Source organism: Rutidosis leptorrhynchoides, chromosome 1 (assembly GCF_046630445.1).
Source record: "Rutidosis leptorrhynchoides isolate AG116_Rl617_1_P2 chromosome 1, CSIRO_AGI_Rlap_v1, whole genome shotgun sequence".
Lineage (NCBI taxonomy): Eukaryota > Viridiplantae > Streptophyta > Magnoliopsida > Asterales > Asteraceae > Rutidosis > Rutidosis leptorrhynchoides.
Genome location: NC_092333.1, coordinates 268,207,950 through 268,231,691, shown reverse-complemented (window position 1 = coordinate 268,231,691; position 23,742 = coordinate 268,207,950). Strand labels below are relative to the sequence as shown.

The 23,742-nt window shown below is 36.3% G+C and overlaps 1 protein-coding gene across 3 annotated transcripts; it reads right to left on the bottom strand.

Annotated features, from left to right (window-relative positions):
- Positions 1 to 388: 388 nt before the first annotated feature.
- Positions 389 to 6,415, bottom strand: LOC139869379 (uncharacterized protein At3g52155, chloroplastic). Of its 3 annotated transcripts, none has more exons than XM_071857700.1 (5): positions 6,107 to 6,415; positions 5,605 to 5,704; positions 5,302 to 5,526; positions 1,180 to 1,297; positions 389 to 556 (listed from the first exon to the last, which is right to left on the bottom strand). In XM_071857700.1, exons 1-5 carry the CDS (start codon positions 6,300 to 6,302, stop codon positions 494 to 496), a joined length of 702 nt encoding a protein of 233 aa, XP_071713801.1. In that variant the 5' UTR covers positions 6,303 to 6,415; the 3' UTR covers positions 389 to 493. The 3 variants fall into 3 exon arrangements, with proteins under 3 accessions (XP_071713801.1, XP_071713808.1, XP_071713815.1); XM_071857707.1 differs by having other exon boundaries at positions 5,302 to 5,481; XM_071857714.1 differs by lacking the exon at positions 389 to 556 and having other exon boundaries at positions 5,307 to 5,526.
- Positions 6,416 to 23,742: the final 17,327 nt, after the last annotated feature.

The following is a 23,742-nucleotide window of genomic DNA, read 5'->3' as shown; positions in this document are numbered from 1 at the left end:
AATTTCATTGCCAAACGGCCCAAACATACCGTAAACAAATTAAATATTCTTTCATCACAACTTTAAAAAACATGGTTTAAACGTTTAACCATTCATGAATAGAAAACAGCTTAGATATATTATATCTATATCTATACTAAATAAATCTTTGTATATATTATATATATTTTTTATTTCAAGTGTATACATACGGAGGGATGATTCTAACACACCCTTTTTTGATCCTCACACACCTATTTTAACCTTTTACTCTTCTAATAATACTTCATTTCTTTAAATTGGTGTGTGAGGATCAAAAAAGTGTGTGTGAGAATCATCCCCATACTGATTACATGTATGTCATTCAAAACTTTCAAAACTTCAATGTACTCTGATGAGCTGCGAAAAATCAACAGAAATTTTGAAATCAATTTATCACGAAATATTGACCAAAAGGTCTTATATATTCGGAGCAAATATGGTACAATTAACAAAAAGTTTATAATTTCTAAGATCAAGTATTTGGCTTGACTAATTGCTGCATCTTCCAACCACCAATTCCCGCCAACAAAAATGCCTACGATATAAAGATTACATTAGACCACGATTGAACAAATTATCCATTGCATAATAACGGAAACTGAAATTCTGCAACATGATCTTCCAAAACAAGAAAGTCAAGATCACCCAATTTAGGTCTGTGCCTAAACATGTTGTTAGGATTGTTAACTTGATTCAAGGTCACCAGTTATGACGTGATAGTCTTCTCAAGACATGGTAAACCTTCATGCATTAAAACACTAATTCTCACAGACCCATTTTGACCAAGTTTGTTAACATGTTGTTAGGATTGTTAACCTTCTATGCCTAACATGTTGTTAGGAAGTACTCGGAGTACTGTTGACCAAGTTTGACCGATTTCCCTAGTAATCCCGACTTTTAGACCGATTTCCTTAGTAATCCTGAGTTTTGACCTAGTACTCGCCGTGTTGCAAAAAACAAGTACTCGTCGAATACTTGCCGAGTAATTCCGAGTTCTGTAACACTGCTTGAGACTGGCATAGGCTGGTTAGGGTTGCGGGACCATTGACCTTTTTGATGAGATTACATTTATAACAGAAAGTAATAGCTATTAAAAATAGTCATATCATATATATCCAAAGATCAACAAAACACAACGGCAATGTGAAAATAGATAACCTCTTCCCATGATTTGCCGGCAGCTTCGAGCAACGCAGCATTGCACGTCTTGAGTTCAACGGGGGTACCGGAAAATGTGGAGGCTGCCTCCTCCCAACCTCTATTGTGTCCCATACACCTGCATGCAGTATAACCCATAACTCTCAACACTCACATATTGTATATCCACAGTATCTTCTTTAGCATATAAATGTCATTATTATATTCATCTGCCATAAACTCATATCACAATAATCTGAGTTTCGAGTTAAAAACTTCCATGTTCAAACTCAAAGGACTCTCGTATGATACGTGATATGGATATCAAATTAGGTTCTATACACTTGGATTTGCATTTGACACTTCCATGTTCACATGGTTCTAAACCGTCTACATTTTACATGATTGTAAAGACAAATAAGCCGGGATACATTATGTAAAAAGGGCATCAAAGATGGTAGTGTATTAGTTCAGTCAAAAAGAAACAACAGGCCTGGCAAAAAAACACACATATTATCCATACTACATAATCTACACATAGAAAGGGTGATACAACGAGATTAGGAAGCCACAGACTGGCTTTTACTGCTTCCATATTCAACTATTCAAGCACTTGAAATAACTCATTATGTGGTCTATTTATATGGATTGCATTTATTAGTAGAAAGTAGTTAAAAAGGATTTCGGGATCCTTTTTCGTCGAAGATAAATATAATTGAACGTGCCAAAAAAAACTCTGTAAATATGCACAAGCCCAACACATGCTCTTTTTCACATATATCACTTCAAAACATGTTGTTTTGTTATGCTTGATATTCAAAACTAATCTTTCTATATTACCTACGATTCTACAGGTTGCCTGTCAAGATATGAGTCTTCTAATATGCTGTATGCAAGTCTAACCTAACAGGTTAAATATATCTACAATCCCATTTCTTTACTTCGCCTACTTTTATGTGTTCAATAGTTCTTTTCTTCAATAATCTTTCTAGTTTCAGAAAAGAAGATTTAAAACAAGATCCACACAAAGATCCAGAAAAGATCCAGGACTGCGAGAACTTAAAATTACATGATTTAAAGCAAATTACATTCAACAAAGATAACATATAGAAGTGACACGTGACAATTTGTGCATCATTATCTCACGCACAAAGGACCACACATCATTTCCATGTGATGTGTTAAATTTTGTACGTTTAGGTCTGTTTCACATGAACCGTATATACACATACATTGGGCGGGAGACCCGTTCCATGCACGGCAGTGTATTAGGATTATTTTAGGTATTATAAAAATAAACATTAGTTAAAGTATATGTGTGTTTTATGGATTGTTAATTAGTGTAGCAGTTCAACTTTATAAATGCAATGATTTAATAATTAGTTAACAGTTTTATACTTTGTTTTTTTTTTTTTTTTTTTTTTTTTTTGAACAACAACTCTCATACCCAATACGAATTTATTCAAGAATATGCCCACGACAGGGCTTGAACCCCCAACCTCTTTGGTTAAAAAGCTCCTCCAATACCACTAGGCCATAAGCCCTTTGGTCTTTTTTCTTTGAAAGACAAGTTGTTGGCATCGAATAATCTCATTTGCCACGCACGCACGCGCTTTCAGGCGGAAACCCAAACCGCACGTCCTTTGGTGTTTTTACATTAGCTTAATGCTCGTGAAGAGCAACAGGTGCATTTATTCCCAAACGTAACACCAATCAATATTAAATAGCTGGTGATCTGTACACCACCAAAATTATCCATACACCACTAAATATGCAATATAATGTACACCACCAAAATTATCCATACACCAATAAATATGCAATATAATGTTATACTGCATAACCTTCTAAAATAGGTTTAATGGTGCATGGAAAACTTTTGGTGGTTTATGGATCACTTTCCATATTAAATAATATGGGTTATTCCAAAAAAATAGAATATGTAGTTATCATGTATAGTAATATCTGTAGTTATCCTTAAGTTCAAATTCAAGATAATTACACGATGCATGATACATAGTTATAGTTATAGTCATGGATATATATGTCATGTATAATAACTATAGTTTAGGTCGACATGTAGTCTTCAGAGGTTTATTTTGATCTAATTATTTGGTTGTTTTTCCCAAGTCCAACATAATCTTATGTTAATTTATTTGTTATCCTCTTCCTGATTTAGTTATGCTCATATTTGAAAAAGAAAGAAGTAAAGTAACCAATATTAAGACTTTCATGGTCTATCAATCTATAAAGATCAACTTCACCGAACGTGTTAAAAGAGGTATAATATCTATAACTCCCTCAATATTATCCAAACTATTTATTTAGCAAGGGTAACAAACTTGAAACTTTTATAGATTTAGCAAGGCTTGGATGCCACGCGGCAAATTCAGGTGCTTTGATATACATTGTTTCAGTATATAGGATAGATACTGGATTTAGTAAGCGGATGCCACATGGCAAATCCAGGTGTTTCGATATATATTGTTTCAGTATATATATAGATACTATTCCACTCCATCTAACACCTAATTATGGATTTAGTAAACGGATGCCACATGGCAAATCCAGGTGGTTCAATATATATTGTTTCAGTATATAGATACTGGTCCACTCCAACTAGGCATGTCATTACTGGATTTGGATAGTATCATGATTCGATCTATTAATGATCCAACTTACTGGACCGTGATCCGAATTCCGATCCATGATCCAACAACGTTTGACAGGCGGATTACGATCCCTATCAATATATCAAAAAATTTATGTTTTGAGTAATAAATTTTAGCTAAATACGTACACACTATCCATTTCATTCACAAATCTAGAATATAACTGCCGCATTATCTACGCATTATCATACTTAACGAAAGATCTTGAAAAAATGGACATAAAAAAGTATTGGAACACATCCCAACCAGGAAGATTTGACCCATATTAAGAAATGACCCTTGAAACTTGACATTATGTTCAACTTATAAGCAGTGTTGCAAGACTTATAAGTCTCTCATTACACAAGGCGAAATGCCTTAGTTAAACAATTAGTTTCACATGGTGATCTCCTAGAGAAGAGTGTGACGAACAATTCTACCACTACTTGCAGCTGTATAACAGATCACATTTGACACTTTTGCTTGCGGTTGATAACTCCAACTTCGGTATATTAAATGCAGAACCATAAGGTTGATGCACAACAGTAAAATATTAAATGTCTAGATTGGATGATGTATGAATGATGTTTAACATTCACAATTTTCACAGTTATAATTTATATTAAACCTTGAATACAGCGTTAAATGGGTATGTTTATCTAACCTAGATTATAGATGCAACCCTGAGCTACTTATGTGTTCTTTTATGTTTCAATTACATGTGATACTTTAAAACAATACATAACATATACATATAACTTCATTATTTATTACTGGATGTACTAGATAACGACACTAAATAGCTACATCCATAGCTACTATGATTTCATAATTCTAATAAAAATGAAAGAAAAAAATTAAACTAAGTTGATCCAGATGAAAGTAAATTTTTATATAGATGGATTGATCTATTGGATCACTTAATTGATTAACGGATAGAGTTCATTGGGTCATACAAAAAGATTGGAATGGATCGTATCCAATCGATTGACATCCCTAGTTCCAGGTGATTTGTCATGAACGTGTTTCAAGGAACAATAAACTCTGGCCATCAATCTACTTAATTGTTATTTGTTACGTACATATGATTTTAAGTTAAATAGTAACCATGGTAATTGATTGTGCAAATATACCTAATTATATATTAACTGTACCATCTGATTTTGGTTTCACCTAAGCCTTCCAGCTATTTATCGACAAAATGCTAGAGGAGGTATAAATACTTGCACTATCTTATTCATCTGAACCTTAAGCCAACAAATATGGGTTCCGACATTCTAAAGGCTTGCTTGAGATTCTCTCTAGATACAATCACGCAGACTTATTATCAAATTTTATCTAGTAGTTTGATTTGAAGTATCTAGTTATTGGCTTGCGTAATTACTAATTAGTTTAAAAACTTTTCCTATATCATCAACGAAATCACATCTATAGAATAGTTTAAAATACAATGCAAATTAAAAAAGGTATTACGATAAAAAGTAGAACTCACATAACTGTAACTATGTCATCTGTAGCGTATTTACAGATGGCTTGTTGAAGGTGATCTGCTGTCTGGCCATCCATTGATGCAACAGAATAAAAGCTTGAAATAAAATGTATCTCAGCTTCCAAAAAGGCCCGCACTTGGTCCTGCATGATTTTAAGTGTCTGCTTTGTTCGTGCCGCATCACTACAGTAGCATACCAATAACACCTTCAATACAAAATTTATGGGCCTAGATAAAATAACAGCATTGTGCATCTATACACGTGTATGACATTATTTATTGAAATGGATGGAGTGCACAACTTACCTTGATAAAATAAGTTGAGGAATCCAACCAAGCTGTTGTAGCTTGTAAGTGACTTGTATAGCGTCCATTTCTCCGGTTTTACTCAAAGGGCGATCGTGATCTACACGTAATAGTAGTAGTAATTACAACGGAAACAAAACAAAACAATTTGGTGGGCTCATTTCTATAACCTACAACAGTAGTATTGTAGAACTCAAACTAACATTGTATTTGAAGAATGCAGTATGTATTTTAGTGGAATGGGAATCGGAATTTAGTATTTTAGTATGAACAGTAAATTAGCCCAAACTACTCCAAATTAATTTAATTTCAATTACTAGACAAATTATAATCTTTTGGATTTTGTTTGGTAAATGATTATTCGTGCTCTGTATGGGGGGCAAGTATTATCAATTGTTGTTCTAGTTGCAAAACTAGGGCTTTATCATACCTTTGTATAATATACATACAATTAGCAATATATAACTATAAAAAATACTAGTAATAAATAATGATAGTGTACCTTTAAGGGAGCGATCCTTCCATGAACTTTTAGCATGACGAAGCAAAATCAAGCGTCTAATTGGAAGAGTGTTGGAAGACTGAGTTTGGATGACCAACGGTTGAGATTGAGCCTGACAGACAAATCCAATGGTGTTGGATGATTGTGTTGAAGGAAACGGCCGTATAATACGGCTATAACACACAGCCGTTATCATTCAAATTTATCGCTTTCTTCACCTGCCTTTCTTTTCTTTTTTGATTGCAGAGTTGCAGATTTTTATTTTATGGTCACTCAGGCTGTGTTCAGAGTTTTATGAGAATAAGGAAAAGAAATGAAGATAAATGGAAGTGAAGTACCCAGTAGGGGTTTTTTTTTTTTTTTTTTTTTTTTTCATGAAGAAAAAAACTACTACTACGTATCAAAGAGCATATTGACAAATTCGATTTTTTAAAGCATAATGTTAATCACTTTGTGATTTAGAGTCATTTTTATCAATTTCGAGAGATTTTGTCAGTCATTTTGAGCAACTAAACTAAATAATGGACAAAGCGATTTCACCGGAAAACCCGACCTATAAAAACCAACATCAAGCCAAAAGCTCAAAACGACTCATAAACCAAGATTATCCGCTGCCTTGTTAGCCTTCTTACCCCTCAAATCCGGCTGCATTGCCCATCCGTGACTGATAGTCAAAAGAAGACTTATCGTCTTCAAAGGACCCCAAAGCATGACATCTAAAAGAGATCGGGACCGAGTTATGCCCAACTCGAATATCAACTTGTTTCACCTCCTTGTCAAAAGATCCCAATAGTATATCATTGTCCTCGTCTGGTAAAAAAAACGTTCCAATTGGCTCGAATCTCTTTTTTTATAATTGTTTTTTTATGGCGCCTACACATTCGAACTCGACATTTTGTTCACGGGTAAACCTCCACGCAATTAGGTACTCTTTTTCACACTTTTTCCAATGATTTTCCTTCCTACTACATGCCACTTGACCAACAGAAAACGAACTCCTTTCAGCTTGTTAAGTCTTTCCATAACCACCACATTAACATCTGATTAAGACGAAACAGAAAAAGCTTTCGACATCAACAATATCATCACCAAAAGCATGTGGAGACACATCATTCTCCTCACCTACATCGTCCCCTATCTTTTTCATTCTATTGGCTTTAAAGCTGCCACCCTCCAAAGACGATTGAACCTCCTTCAAATGCTTCATATACGCAACCGAACACGTATTTTTTCCCACAACCGTATGATCGGGTTCAAAGGGGACATTCGCAAAAACACTGGAATCATCAACCCCCAAACTCATCTCACGGTTAACATTAAAAACCAAATCCTGATTAAAAATGTCGTCAATCAAATGTGAGAAGAGCGAAGGGTTGTCAATCTCGTTACCCCAAATCACAATTTTATCACTTTTGTGGTGGTCAACGAAGAAAAAGCCTTCATTCACTAACCTATTTTGATTTTAATTATATTAACAGGGTGCTAAGTTATCATACAGAGACAGGCAAAATTCCACTCGCATATCAAAGGTATAGGGCTGATGTGGAGATTGTTGGGAAGAATATGAAAGTTATCTAGCATAATTGTACTTCCATTGTTCACTACATGTATGAGTTGATGGATGGGTATGTATCAAGGTTGTAAAACTTGCGACTCGGGGAGAACTCGGCCGGAGGTTTTTGAGTAGTTATCGGCGACTCGGGGAAAATTCGGAGGAGAACTCGGATGTTGACTTTTGTTTACTTTTTAGTTTTTAATATATATATATATATATATATATATATATATATATATATATATATATATATATATATATATATATATATATATATATATATATATATATATATATATATATATATATAATGTTGTAATATATGTTACAAAAGTGTATATATGTTGCTTATATGCATGATTCAATACAAATTGACTTTGTATGAAACTTAAATAAACATCAGTAGCAATTTTAAACATCAAAAAATATCAAATAGCATCAATGTTAACATCAAATAGCAAATACATGATACAAAGTTACAAATAACAGGTGATAAGGTCATAATAGAGCATGTCATTCTTGATCAATCTTCATCAAAGTCGAAGTCCTTATCATGTTCATAATGTTGTTCACGAATTTCAACTCCATCCGACTCATACTCAATCTTGAAATGCCCCGTTCATATTAATTATAAACGTTTCATATTAATTGGTTTCTTTGCGAGGACCTCTATATGAGACGTTTTTCAAATCTTGCATTCGTTTTTAAAAACAACCATAACCTTTATTATTGAATAAAGGTCTTAATGACATAATTTAGATTGTCTATCAAAGACAATCTCTTCAAATAATTAAGTTTTTACACAACCCATTACAACATGATCAAATATATTACAACAAACACTCCGAATGCAAGTTTAAACAATATAAACAATTATGCCGACTCCAAATCTTTACCTTGGGTTGGCATACGACAGCGGAAGCGTTTTTAATATTCACCTGAGAATAAACATGCTTAAAACGTCAACGAAAATGTTGGTGAGTCATAGGTTTAATTTCTATATAATAATCATAATATTTAATAAGCCACAAGATTTCATTTAATTAAATGCGCAGGATCATTACAACTGCAAAAATCATTCATACGATGAGTCGCCTGGTAACCGACCTTAACATGGAGCGCTTAAGATATCTGGCATCATACATTCCACTATTCAAATGTATGACAAGAACCCTTCGAATTACTAAAGCATTTCCACTATTCGAAAATGGGGGTGTTGGTGCCCGTAGATCTACCTTTAGGGTTCGCGTCAATTAGTGTTTTTCACTAATTCTTAGGTTACCAAGCATAATAATAATAAGTACAGATATCCGGTATAACAAAACAACCGTAGAATGTAGTTTCATGAACTTGTGCTTATTTTGTAAAACATTTATAAATTTGCATGTATTCTCATCCCAAAATAATTTAGATAATGGGACTATAACTCACTTGTGATGATTTCCGAATAGATGGTAATAAGACTTGGCCTTTGACAAATTCACGAACCTAATAATAATATTTTTGTGTCAAGATATATATATATATATATATAATTAATATTCCATACTTATGATACTTGTGATAATTTTAATTGTCCATTGTTAGTAGTCCAACATTCGTAGTCCAATAGTCCAACAGTCCAACACCAACAACAACAACAACAACAACAACAACAACAACAACAACAACAACAACAACAACAACAACAACAACAAAACCCAATACCACATGAGTGGTGTATGGGGAAGGTGATATGTAGACAATCCTTCCCCTATCCGAGAATAAAGACAAGTCATTTCTCCACCCAGAGTGAAACACTCTCAAGAGTAGAGAAAGTCATCCATCTCTTTATTCGACGGATAAAGAGATTGCTTCCGAGAGGACCTCCGGCCATTAAGTAGGAAAAAGTTTTTTTTTTGAAATATAAAAAAACTAAAATAAAAATAATAATAGACGCCATGAAAATGGTAGAATCAAATTTTCATGGGTTTTAAATCCTGCCAGGAATTTAATTTAGGCCCTAAGAGTCAGTCAAGTCGCCAATAAATCGACGATTGATGTCGACTCAATAGAGCCGAGAACAGTCCAACAGTATATATATATATATATATATATATATATATATATATATATATATATATATATATATATATATATAAATGCGTATTTTGTGTTAGAATTTACTAACACTATAATATATTGTCTTAATATAGTAAGACACATAATATGTATATTGTCTGAAGCAATCCGCGACCCATTGTATACATGTCTTATGCTCGATCACAACTCAAAGTATATATATTATTTTGGAATCCACTTTGACCCACAGCTAACTCGAAATTACTGCCAATGGTGTCTTATAGTTTGTTCCAATAATATGTATAGAAGAAATCAAAATGATATGTCAAAACACTGTATTACGGATCCACGGTGATCAAGTCATATATATATATGGTGCCTTACGATCTTTATTAAGACTATAATATATTGTCGTAGAACTTAATCACGACTATTAATAATTGTATTTCCATGAGTACGGGAACAAGACATGTATAAATACATGTAGGATACAAGGTAAGTTAGCTAGGATAAGGTTAGCATCCATTTTTATGAATCATGTCCGTAGCTAAAAATTAAGAAAAATATCCAATTTTGTTTTACCCATAATTTCTTCGTTACAAATCCGTTTTGAGTGATTCGAGTTGCCATAGTTTCGTATCGAACTTAAAATTATTAATCTTAAAAGAAATAGTATATATTTATAGTTGAAAATACAGCTTAGGTGTCAAATAAGAGAAGATAGTCATTTGCGTCGTAAGAACGACATCTTGATGACTCTTTTGAAAAACATACTTCCACTTAGAGTTAAACCATGGATTTTGGATATATTTCATATCCATATAAAATAAGATTTTTCACCAAAGGAAATCTTTTAATTCAAAGTTTAAGATAGGTTTTTAAAATTAAACCCAAAACAGCCCCCGTTCGACTAAGACGGCGTATATTCGATTTTAAGGTGTTCTTCGTATTTACAAGTTTTATATCCTTATGTTAGCTTGACATACAGTCATATTACATGTGTTGAAGTATTTTTAAAAGTCAAGTTAGAAGGATTAAGTTTATTTTCAAACAAGTTTAGAAATAATCTAAACTATGTTCTTGTTGTTATTAGTTATAACTCAAAATAAGATAGCTATATGAATATGAATCGAATAAGATTATGAATAAGGTTACTACCTCAAATCAAATGAATAAATTTTCTGGAGAAATAAGGAGAATATCTTGAGTTCAAAGATATCCTTGATGGCTTGGAATTCTTGAAGTAAAATCATGAAATGAACAAAAGTTCGAATAAGAATTATATCTTGATTTTAAGATAGTTATAGTTATATAAATTGAACCAAAACTTATATATGATTATTACCTTGATTATAAGATAAAAGACTACTGGAATGAAAGTGGAATTCTTGATCCTAAAGAGTTCTTGAGTTGGATTAAAAAGGTTGGAAGTAATCTTCTTCAATTGGGTGGTTATTTTGATATGTTCTTGAAAGAGTTTTCTTATGGTATTTAAGGCTTAGCTTATGACCCAAAGGTTTCTGAATATGATGAAGGTTATGAGAGGGTTTGAGTATGTGTGTGTAGAGAGTAAATGATGTAGTTAACTTGAATCAAATGGATGTGTATTTATCCCCATTTTGGCGTGAAACATAGGGGAGACAAAAACAAATTCCAAGCTTGTAATCTTGTCTAATTATTGAAGCTAGATGTTAAAATAAGTTTCCCTCTTGTTGAGGGCAAATCTAGGACTGATTATATGTTGATTTGATGTGTATATACCAATAGGATATACATCTAAGAGTTGTGTATGATACGGGTATACATACCGAATAAATACGAATAGAATTCTTGAATAAATTGAATTAGAAAAATGAGTATAGATATCTTTGTTGAGTATAAGTATGTTAGTATATATGTTTAAGTCCTTCAAAAGTGTATTAATACATATTAATACAATACATATACATACATTTTAATTTAGAAGTTATTACAACGTTAATCGTTATATATATATATATATGTATATAGTCTTGAAGTCTTTAAGTTAGTAATCTCATTTTATGTATATAACCAATTGTTATTATATGTAATGAGATACTTAAATATCATTTTATCAAATCATAAGTATATATATATCCATATATACATCATTATATAATTATTTCAAGTTATGACGTTTGTGAATCGTCAGACAGACTGGGTGGCCAAACTTTTGTATAAAATTCATTTCAAATAACCAAGTCTTAATGAGTTTGATTGCTTAACATATTGGAAACATTGATTATGTAAATATTAATCTTCTATATATTAGCGGAAAAATTCGGGTCGTTACATTACACACCCGTTAAATTAAATTTCGTCTCGAAATTTTGAATAGTACCTAGTTAACGTGCGATATCGGAAAACAAATGTGGGTACTTCAGCTTCGTTTGGTCTTCTCGTTCCCAAGTAAATTCAGGTCCTCTATGAGCATTCCATCGAACCTTAACGATTGGTATCTTACTTTATTTGAGTCGTTTGACCTCACGATCCATAATTTCGACGGGTTCTTCGACAAAATTTAGTTTCTCGTCAATTTTAATCTCGTCTAAAGGAATAATGAGATCTTCGGTAGCTAGGCATTTCTTTAGGTTTGAAACATGAAAGGTGTTGTGAATCTTTTCTAATCGTGGAGGTAGCTCAAGTCGATAGGCCACCGGCCCAATGCGTTTTTCAATCTTGAATGGCCCAATGTATCTTGGGCTCAATTTCCCCCATTTTCCAAAATGAATAACACCTTTCCAAGGTGATACCTTAAGCATAACCATATCACCTTCCTCAAACTCTAAAGGTTTTCTTCTAACATCTGCATAGCTCTTTTGTCGACTCCGGGCTGTTTTCAATCGTTGCTGAATCTGAATGATTTTATCGGTGGTTTCTTGGATAATTTTCGGACCTGTAATCTGTTTATCCCCCACATCACTCCAACAAATCGGAGACCTGCACTTCCTACCATAAAGTGCCTCGAATGGTGCCGCCTCAATACTAGAATGATAGCTGTTGTTGTAGGAAAACTCAGCTAACGGTAGATGTCGATCCCAACTACTTCCAAAATCAATAACACATGCTCGTAGCATTTCTTCGAGTGTCTGAATCGTCCTTTCACTCTGCCCATCAGTTTGTGGATGATAGGCAGTACTTAAATCTAGACGAGTTCCCAACGCTTCGTGTAATGCCTGCCAGAATCTGGAAGTAAATCTACTATCACGATCAGAGATAATAGAGATTGGTATACCGTGTCTAGAAACAACTTCTTTCAGGTATAATCGTGCTAATTTTTCTATACCATCCTCTTCTTTTATTGGCATAAAGTGTGCTGACTTAGTAAGACGATCGACTATTACTCAAATCATATCATAACCACCTGCAGTTCTCGGTAACTTAGCAATGAAATCCATGGTAATGTTTTCTCATTTCCATTCTGGGATTTCAGGTTGTTGGAGTAGACCCGATGGTTTCTGGTGCTCTGCTTTGACTTTAGAACAAGTAAAACATGCTCCTACATATGTGGCTATATCGGCCTTCATTCCTGGCCACCAAAAGTTTCTCTTGAGGTCTTGGTACATTTTCCCCGCTCCGGGATGTATTGAATATCTGGTTTTATGTGCTTCATCTAGTACCACTTTCCTCAAATCCCCATTCTTTGGTACCCAAATTCTTTCAGCTAAATACCTGGTTCCGTCTTCCCGAATATTAAGCTGTTTTTCTAATCCTTTGGGTATTTCCCTTCCAAAAATTCCTTCCTTCAAAACCTCCTACTGTGCCTCTTTTATTCGAGTAGTAAGATTAGTATGAATAATAATGTTCATAGCTTTTACTCAAATAGGTTCTCTTTCCTTTTGACTCAAGGCATCGGCTACCACATTCGCTTTCCTCGGGTGGTAACGGATTTCACAATCATAATCATTTAGCAGCTCAACCCACCTACGCTGCCTCATATTTAGTTGATTTTGATTTAAAATATGTTGGAGACTTTTGTGGTCGGTGTATATGATAAACTTGACCCCATATAGATAATGTCTCCACATCTTTAATGCAAAAACAACGATGCCCAATTCCAGATCGTGTGTGGTGTAGTTTTGTTCATGAATTTTGAGTTGTCGAGAAGCATATGCAATCACCTTCTTCCGTTGCATAAGAACACACCTAAAACCCATTCTTGATGCATCGCAGTAGATAACAAAATCTTCCATTCCGTCAGGTAACGATAAAATAGGTGCCGTAGTCAACTTCTTTTTCAACAATTGGAAGGCACCCTCTTGTTCGGAAGTCCATTCATACTTCTTCCCCTTATGTGTCAAGGCAGTTAAAGGTTTGGCTACTCGGGAGAAATCTTGAATAAATCTCATATAATAACTGGCTAAACCCAAAAATTGACGTATTTGCGTTGGAGTTTTTGAGGTTTCCCAATTTTTGATGGATTCGATCTTGGCAGGATCAACTTTGATTCCATTAATACTGACTACGTAGCCAAGAAATTGTACTTCATTTAACCAAAAATCACACTTAGAGAATTTTGCATAAAGCTGTTCTTTTCTTAACAATTCTAACACAAGTCTCAAGTGTTGTTCGTGTTCTTGGTTATACTTCGAATAGATAAGAATGTCATCAATAAATACAATAACAAACTTATCTAAATATGGACTACGTACTCGATGCATGAGGTCCATGAAAACTGCAGGTGCATTGGTTAGACCGAATGGCATAACCATGAATTCGTAATGGCCATAATGAGTTTTGAAGGCTGTTTTCGGTATATCGACTTCTTTAACCCTCAATTGATGATAACCCGACCTTAAGTCGATTTTGGAGTATACGCTCGAACCTTGGAGTTGATCAAATAGGTCATCGATTCGGGGTAAAGGGTATCGGTTTTTGATGGTTACTTTGTTCAACTCACGGTAATCGATACACATGCGAAAAGACCCATCTTTCTTTTTAACGAACAAAATTGGAGCTCCCCATGGTGACGTACTCGGTCAGATGAAACCACGTTCTAATAATTTTTGTAGCTGACTTTGTAATTCTTTCATTTCGGTGGGCGCAAGTCTATATGGAGCACGAGCTATTGGTGCGGCTCCTGGTACAAGATCTATTTGGAATTCAACGGATCGGTGTGGAGGTAGTCCCGGTAATTCGTCCGGAAACACCTCAGGAAATTCTCTTGCAACGGAAACGTCATCGATTTTCTTTTCTTCTTTTTCAACCTTCTCGATGTGTGCTAGTACGGCATAGCAACCTTTTCTTATTAGTTTGCGCGCCTTCAAACTACTAATAAGATTTAATTTCGCATCACCCTTTTCTCCGTACACCATTAAGGGTAATCCGTCTTCTCTCGGAATGCGAATCGCCTTCTCATGACAAACAACTTTGGCTTTCACCTTGGACATCCAGCCCATTCCAATAATTACATCAAAGCTTCTCAATTCCACCGGTATTAAATCAATTGCAAACGTTTTGCTAACTAAACTAATTTTTCGATTTCGGCAAATTTTATCAACCTTAATTAGTTTACCGTTTGCAACTTCAACTATACACTTTTTATCCAAAGGCGTTAACGGGCAATTTAATTTGGCACAAAATTCTCTACTCATATAACTTCTATCGGCACCCGAATCAAATAAAACATAAGCAGGTGTATTGTTGATAAGAAACGTACCCGTAACAAGCTCCGGGTCTTCCTGTGCTTTCTCCCCATTAATGTTGAAGGTTCTCCCACGGCCTTGCCTATTTCCATTCCGGCACTGGTTTATGGTATGACCCGGTTTTCCACATCCATAGCAAACAACGCCGTTATTATTTGTTCCGGCATTATTTGCTCCTCTGTTTCTATTTGGTCCGTAGACTTCACACTTTGCCGCAATATGGCCATTCCTATTGCACCTGGTACATAATTCTCTACAAAACCATTCCGGATGAAACATATCACACCTGGGGCATATAATTCTTTGCCTTTTGTTTTCGTTGTTGTTGTTAGGGTTATTGTTGTTGAGACGTTTGTTGTTGTTATTATTGGGATTGGGGTTGTTGTTGTTGTTATTATTATTGGGATGGTTGTTGCGGTTATTTTTGTGGTTGTTGTTGCAATTATTGTTGTTGTTGGGGTGGTTGCGATTATTGTTGTAGTTGTTGTTTTGATTGTTGTTGTTGTACTGGTGACCCTGGTCACCGCTTTCCTCCCATTTTCTCTTTCCCTGTTTCTAAAATGTCCCGTTCATATTGATTATAAACGTTCCATATTAATTGATTTCGTTGCGAGGTTTTGACCTCTAAATGAGACGTTTTTCAAAGATTGCATTCGTTTTTAAAACAAACCATAACCTTTATTTTATCGACAAGGTTAAAAAGTCACCACCTAGATTATCCAGAAATGATAATCTAAAATATCACACTTACATACTACCAATACAGACTGGTTTACAATATTAATATGTTACAACAAAGTAAATCTCGAATGCAGTTTTAAACAATATTATACCAGCATGCTGACACCAAATCTTGTCCAAATTTTAGCATGCAACAGCGGAAGCTCTTAATAATCACCTGAGAATAAACATGCTTTAAACGTCAACAAAAATGTTGGTGAGTTATAGGTTTAACCTATATATTTATCAAATCGTAATAATAGACCACAAGATTTCATATTTCAATATACATCCCATACATAGAGATAAAAATCATTCATATGGTGAACACCTGGTAACCGACCTTAACAAGATGCATATAGAATATCCCCTATCATTCCGGGACTCCCTTCGGACATGATGAATTCTAAGTACTAAAGCATCCGGTACTTTGGATGGGGCTCGTTGGTCCCAATAGATCTATCTTTAGGATTCGCGTCAATTAGGGTGTCTGTTCCCTAATTCTTAGATTACCAGACTAAAAAGGGGCACATTCGGTTTAATAATCCAGCCATAGAATGTAGTTTCATTTACTTATGTCTATTTTGTAAAACATTTATAAAACTGCATGTATTCTCATCCCAAAATATTAGATTTTAAAAGTGGGACTATAACTCACTTTCACAGATTTTTACTTCGTCGGGAAGTAAGACTTGGCCACTGGTCGATTCACAAACCTATAACAAATATGTACATATATATCAAAGTATGTTCAAAATATATTTACAACATTTTTTAATACGTTTTGCTGTTTTAAGTTTATTAAGTCAGCTGTCCTCGTTAGTAACCTACAACTAGTTGTCCACAGTTAGATGTACAGAAAATAAAGCAATATATATTATCTCGAATCAATCCACGACCTCGTGTATACAAGCCTCAGGCTAGATCACAACTCAAAGTATATATAATATTTTGGAATCAACCTCAACCCTGTATAGCTAACTCCAACATTACTGCATATAGAGTGTCTATGGTTGTTCCGAAATATATATATAGATGGGTCGATATGATATGTCAAAACATTGTATTCGTGTCTTGTAAGACCCGAATATTTATCTTGTATACTCGTGTACTTATGACATTCGAGAACGGGCTTCGTTGAATATTGTTATGTAATTAAAAAGGTAAAAGAATCTGAAACTGGCTACTTGCGCGCCGCGCGGGTCAGGGGCGCGCCGCGCCAAATCACGCAGACAGCTCTCTTCTTCTTTTAATTATTTTAAATGAAGGGCAATTGGGTAATTTCACTTGGGGACAGATTTGTGAGCCATATTAGCTGGTTTGGATCAGTTTTGGATCATTTTCACATCCATTCATCACTCTCAAACTATTTTAGAGAGAGAGAGAGAGAGATTCTAGAGAGAGATTTAGGGTTTTGGTGAAGAAGGAGGCCGAATTGATCAAAAGCTCGAGTTCTAAAGTTGTTCCTTTCGTTCCTAGCTACATTGTGGTGGTATTGGTAAGCTCAAACTCCGAATTTCATCTATTTGATTTGATATTCAAGTTAGGGTTTGAGTTAGTTTGATGAAAAACCCTTTTAGATGATGAAATGGGTTTAGTGATGCTAGTAATTGGGTTTATTGTTAATTGTTGGTGGATTTTGGGTTGGTGAACTAATTGGCCATGTTTAGGACTTGAAATTGAGTTTAATCACTTAAGTTAGTGATTATGGAAGTATTGAAACCCATTTAAGGTTATTTGGTTGACTAATTGTGACTTTGGGTCAAATTAGGGTTTGGTGGTGATTATGACCCATTTGGCGATTTAATGAGGTTTATAAACTTGAAATGGATTAAGTTGAAGTATAAAACCAAGTTAAATGTGTTTTGGTGTCAAAACTTGTAAATGGTGAGATTTTGACCTTATGGGTCAAAATTAGGGTTTAAGTGTCAAAATGGGTATGACACGTGTTTAACACTTGAGTTCGGGTTTAATTGGCGTATTAGGACCATTCTCACTTGTGTTAGTGATTATTGGTTAGTTTTGGGCACGGTTTGTACTTGGAAGTGCATTTGGGTCGAATTTGCACTAAGTGTCAAATTGGGTTGGTTTGTAAATCCAATCTAAGTGTGTTGTTGAATTTGTGATAATGGAATAGGTACTTTCCATTGGCGAGGTGCGGATTACTTGGAAGCATTCATCAAGGCGACAAGGTGAGTGTTAATATCCTATGTGCATATGTATGTGTAGGATGGGTGCGGGTCGGGTGAAGTGGTTCTCGGTTATAGAGCTCACTTCACATATAGGTGGATTTGAAAGACTTGCGTTTAGATCCAATTGGCACGGTTGTGCATTTTGGTTGACCACCTTTGGCGAGGTACACGTTTTGTGTGTACACTATCACACGTGGTTGTGATGTGGATGATATAACCCCAATGGCGAAGGGTTTTGAGTTGGAGAAGTGAATCGCGTGTAGTTCGGATTCACGATGACGCGTGTAGTTCGGTCATCTTATCAAAATGAATCTCGTGTAGTTCGGATTCATGGTGACTCGTGTAGTTCGGTCATCTTATTGAGGTAGTAATCTCGTGTGGTTTCGGATTACTAAGGCTCGTGTAGTTCGGCCAACCTCGATGTTGTGAAGATAGTAATCTCGTGTGGTTTCGGATTACTAAGGCTCGTGTAGTTCGGCCAATCTTCATTGTGGTATTTGGTTCTCGGTATTGGGTTAAGGTGTTAACCTTGTTCGTTTATATTGTTATATATTAATGTATTGTTGTGTTGTAGCTAACCCTCCAGGTGTAGCTATTTGGCGTGGTTCACATCGTCGTTGGTGAACTTATATTTTGTTGTTGTATCTTAGCTCGTGCTTAGTGTTTGTACGGTACGCCTAGACTAGCTTGCCTTTATGCTTGGTTGTTCGGTATGCGGTATTTGATATTTGTGTGGCGTATTCATTTTATACATATATATGTATGTAGTATATTATCATTCACTAAGCGTTAGCTTACCCTCTCGTTGTTGACTTTTTTTTTTATAGATTGCATGCGGACGGTGGCTCGGGTAAGCGCGGGGACTAGAAGACTTGCATAGTTGCTTTAGAGACTTGCTTTTGGATTTATTAGGATTGGGTAGCGTATCCCCAATCGCCATGCTCGGCTTTGTTTTGTATTAAAAGTCGTATGGTCGAAAATTGTATTTTGGTACTTAAGGGGTAATTTGGGTCAATGTGGGCCCCGCTTCGTAAACTAAATATTATTAATGGAACGCGCTAGTTTTCATATATTGAACATGCGGTTAAAAGCGTTTTGTCTAAATACGTCGGGAACTAGTCAAACATTTTCGCATTTAAGAACATTTTGGACAGTCCACTTTGGCGCGCCGCGCGGCCTATATGGCGCGCCGCGCAACATGCTCTTCAGGAATTTTTTTTTTATTTTGCTGTTTTCACGTGGTTTTGTCGTTGGATGGTTTGGGTTGTTACAAGTGGTATCAGAGCATGGTCTAAGGGATTTAGGTGACTTGAGATAGGTGCCTAGACTTAGACTTGTGTGTGCTTAAATTGTTGCGCGACTTGTAGGATTACGGGTCGGAATGGGTTTGGTTAGTGCCTTGGCTATAGGTTGACTAACGTTTATATTAGTAATGCGGATATTATTAATATGTTGTTGTGTTGTGATAATAATTCTCGCGTGTGTTTGTACCGCGTAGAATTTTGGTTGTGTTTGTGTATATCATCGAGCGAGACGGTCGTTGTACTAACGAGTCGATGCTGCATGTGTGCGTAATAAGAACTTGCAAACCTTATTACGGGTGCAAATCGTGTCTAACAAGTGATGTACGATGAGTGTTTAGCAAGATGGGGCTGTGTCGTGCGTACGGTTTTACACGTTCGTGGACTAATCGTTTTGCATTCTTTAGAATGACGACGCGAAACGAGACCGAGGCGAGTGACGCGGAGTTTAACACTAGGGTTGTGGCCGCCGTTGCGGAGCAAATGGGTGCGTTAGAAGAAAGAATGGAAAGGAGGTATTCCGAACTTCAAAGTAGTGGTGAAATGGAGCATTATCTTAAGAGCTTCATGAGGACTAAACCCCCGATGTATGACGGAAAGCCGGATCCTTTGGTAAGCACAACTTGGATTTCGAACGTCGAAGGGTGTTTCCGTACTATTGATTGCCCTCCCGAGAGAAAGACGAGACTCGCTACGAGTTTGTTGTGGGGTAGGGCAAGGGATTGGTTGGATGGTAAAATTGATCTTGTCGGTGGCGAGACGTTTATGGCTTTATCGTGGGACGACTTTAAGGAGGAATTCTTCGAGGAGTTCCGGACTTCGGCCGATTTGTGGGAATTGCGTAATGAGTTGCGAAATTTGCGACAAGGATATATGGATTTGAGTACTCTCAAGACGACCTTTATAGCGAAGGCTCGTTTTTGTCCGGAGTATTTGGGGAATGATCGTTTGTTGATGGGAGATTTCTATCGAACCTTGAATGATGACTTGAAAAGTAAAATTAGCCGGGGTCAAGCGAAATCGTTTTCGGAATTATTCGACTTGGCTAGAGGTTTCGAGTCGTATTCACGATCGAAAAAGGGTGAACCTTCAAGTGAGCGAAGGGTCGTTTCTTATGGTGCTCCGAGTAAGAGGGCTAAGGGTCCGAGTGTGAGCACGGGTGGTACGCGAGCGGGTATGTCGGATTCTAGTGCGGCTAGATGTTACAATTGTGGCGTGAGGGGTCACAAGTCTTGGGAATGTTCGGTACCAAAGGGTGATGGTATGGTGTGCTTCAATTGCCAAAAAGAAGGACATCGTAAGTCGGAATGTCCCAAGTTAGCGGGGACGGGTGCGGCCAGGAGACGTTAAGGTACGTTTAATTTTGATAAATATGTCTTTTGATTATTTATTAAATGCCGTTTGAGTTTGAGTTGCGTGCCTTTGTTGTGCATGTTATGCTATAGGTGACGTTCCTAATGGAAGTACCCTATGTTGATGATTGATTGACGGGCGAAGGGCGTAAGACTTGGTGCAACCAAGCATTCCTTAGTATTTGGGAAATGTTTCTACCAAGCCACGGAAATGGTTTTGGTGTTTGGTTGTTAAGCGCGTGTTCGCTTTGATGTTGAAGTGACGAATCATGAGGTTCGTCGATTGGTTGGAACCCTTGAGATCGAGTGTTTTAAATCTCGATGTGTGTTGGTAATGGAGTCTTTATGACGCGACATTAGGTGCCTCTTTTATACCTACTAGCGTGGTGTTCGACTCCGATTGTGTTGCGGTACACTTTTCGTACAAAGTGTTTAAGGGTTGGTTAAAATCCTTCGTGTGCTCAAGGTTGGAGTAAGATGTGGTAATGGGTCGTGTGAGCCCAATTGTTGGTAAAGTCTACCTGTGGTAGCATTGTGCGGTTGTACGAGTTGTGGATATGGAACGTGGTTCTAAGTGGGGGAGTTACACTCCCGCACGAGGAAGTTTTAGTGTGAGATTTCGGATGATGCTATTGGTAGATCCGGAAAATGTTGTCGAGACCTGGTTGGGTCGATTTGTGGTAGAGTACAATTTCGGATAAATTGTACTTATGGTTTGGATTTGAATCATCACCGAGGTGGTAACGTGGTAAATCTCGTTGAGAGATAATGGACGTGTTTGGCGAGCAAGGTGAAATCCTCCGGTTAAGGGAGGTGTGTGTCGGGTTCTCTTGTGGAGAATTATTGTTTGGTACCTATGTTTGGTATAGGTGGTTCTTGCTCGATTATGGTATGGTTGTTTGATGAAGCATGATCTTTAGGGTCCGCTGACTTCATCATGGGAATACCTGATTGGTGGAGCATGACTTTCGGGGTCCGCTGACTTCATCATGAGCGTGGTGTTATATCGGTGAAGCATGATCTTCGGGTCCGCTGACTTCATCCGGTGTTGAGATTGGTGGAGTATGACCTTCGGGGTCCGCTGACTTCATCAAGGGAGTAGTGTTATGTCGGTATGGTGTAACACTATCGGGAAATGCGAGTACCGGTGGGAAATGCGAGTACCATTCCTATGTTGAGATTGTGAATCGCGTGTGGTTTCGGATTCACGATGACGCGTGTGGTTTCGGTCATCTTAACTAAATGAATCTCGTGTAGTTCGGATTCATGGTGACTCGTGTAGTTCGGCCATCTTATTGAGGAAGTAATCTCGTGTGGTTTCGGATTACTAAGGCTCGTGTAGTTTGGCCAACCTCGATGTTGTGGAAGTGAATCTCGTGTAGTTCGGATTCACAAACGACTCGTGTGGTTTCGGTCATTGTATTGAGGAGTGAGTCTCGTGTAGTTCGGATTCACAAATGACTCGTGTAGTTCGGTCATTCCTCCGGGATAGTGACTCTCGTGTAGTTCGGATTCACTATGGCGCGTGTAGTTCGGCCATTCCCGATTGTTGTTGTGGTGAAGGTAGTGAGTCGCGTGTAGTTCGGATTCACTAGGGCGCGTGTGTTTTCGGCCAGCCTTCGTGTTGTGTGATCTATTGGTTGTTTGATACACCAATGGTAGGGTCGTAAGGACCATGTTGCGGGAACTATCGGTCGTACAGCTGGTCTGGACGACAACTTCTTGACCTAAATCAAGAAGCGCGTTTCTTTTTCGGAAGACTTTACTTCCTTTTAATGATGGAATTGATTCATCGTGTAGATCCATCTTTTCTTTTCTTTCATCGGGTAAAATAGTTAATTTAGTCCAAAACAAAAGCACCTGCAATAAACTTTACAGAAACATGTGCTAGATAGTTTTTAATTGAATAACTAGGTACATTCACCCCACACTTAGTTTCTTTCTTTGCCTTTTTATTCTCCTTTATTCCATTTTAAATGAATTCAAGCGTTTTAAGGTGTTTCTCAATTTATGTCCTTTCCGAGGTAACGATAATTTAGGTATTAACACCTAGTTTTCATCGTTCATAAATATGTATAAACATGATTTTGACTTCATTTAGTTGAAAATTTTTCAAATTTTCACAAAATTTGGCAAATAAACTAAGTGCAAACCCGAGAGAATTTATAACCCTTCCCCACACTTGAGATCATGCAATGCCCTCATTTGCATGAAATTAGACTATAATTATAAATTCATGAGGGTGATTAGTGTAGAAAAGTAATTAAAAATACCCAGTTTGTAATTACAAAGCTCGTCGAATGATAGATGGCGCGCCTCATCGTTCATTCCTTCTTGTTTTATCACACATGCTTTTTTTCTTTCAAAAATGGATGCTTTTCTGAACTGTTTACTAATATTTGAAAAAGCGTCTTTTACCCTAATCATGCATTTTTATTAACGAGTTATGCACTAACCCGAACCCCTAATTTAACGTTAAGTGGGGTTAGACTTCCCCATACTTAGCTGACGACATGTGAAGTCGGTAGAATTGAAATGTCCCGTTCTTATTGATTAAAAACGTTCCATATTAATTGATTTCGTTGCGAGGTTTTGACCTCTATATGAGACGTTTTTCAAAGACTGCATTCATTTTTAAAACAAACCATAACCTTTATTTCATAAATAAAGGTTTAAAAAGCTTTACGTAGATTATCAAATAATGATAATCTAAAATATCCTGTTTACACACGACCATTACATAATGGTTTACAATACAAATATGTTACATCGAAATCAGTTTCTTGAAT

Coding starts and splice junctions, on each gene's coding strand:
- LOC139869379 (XM_071857700.1), bottom strand. CDS start 6,302: ATGATAACGGCTGTGTGTTATAGCCGTATTATACGGCCGTTTCCTTCA. Junction 5,527..5,604: donor CCTCAACTTATTTTATCAAG/GTAAGTTGTGCA, acceptor TATTTTATCTAG/GCCCATAAATTTTGTATTGA. Junction 557..1,179: donor CCGGCAAATCATGGGAAGAG/GTTATCTATTTT, acceptor TTTATATCGTAG/GCATTTTTGTTGGCGGGAAT.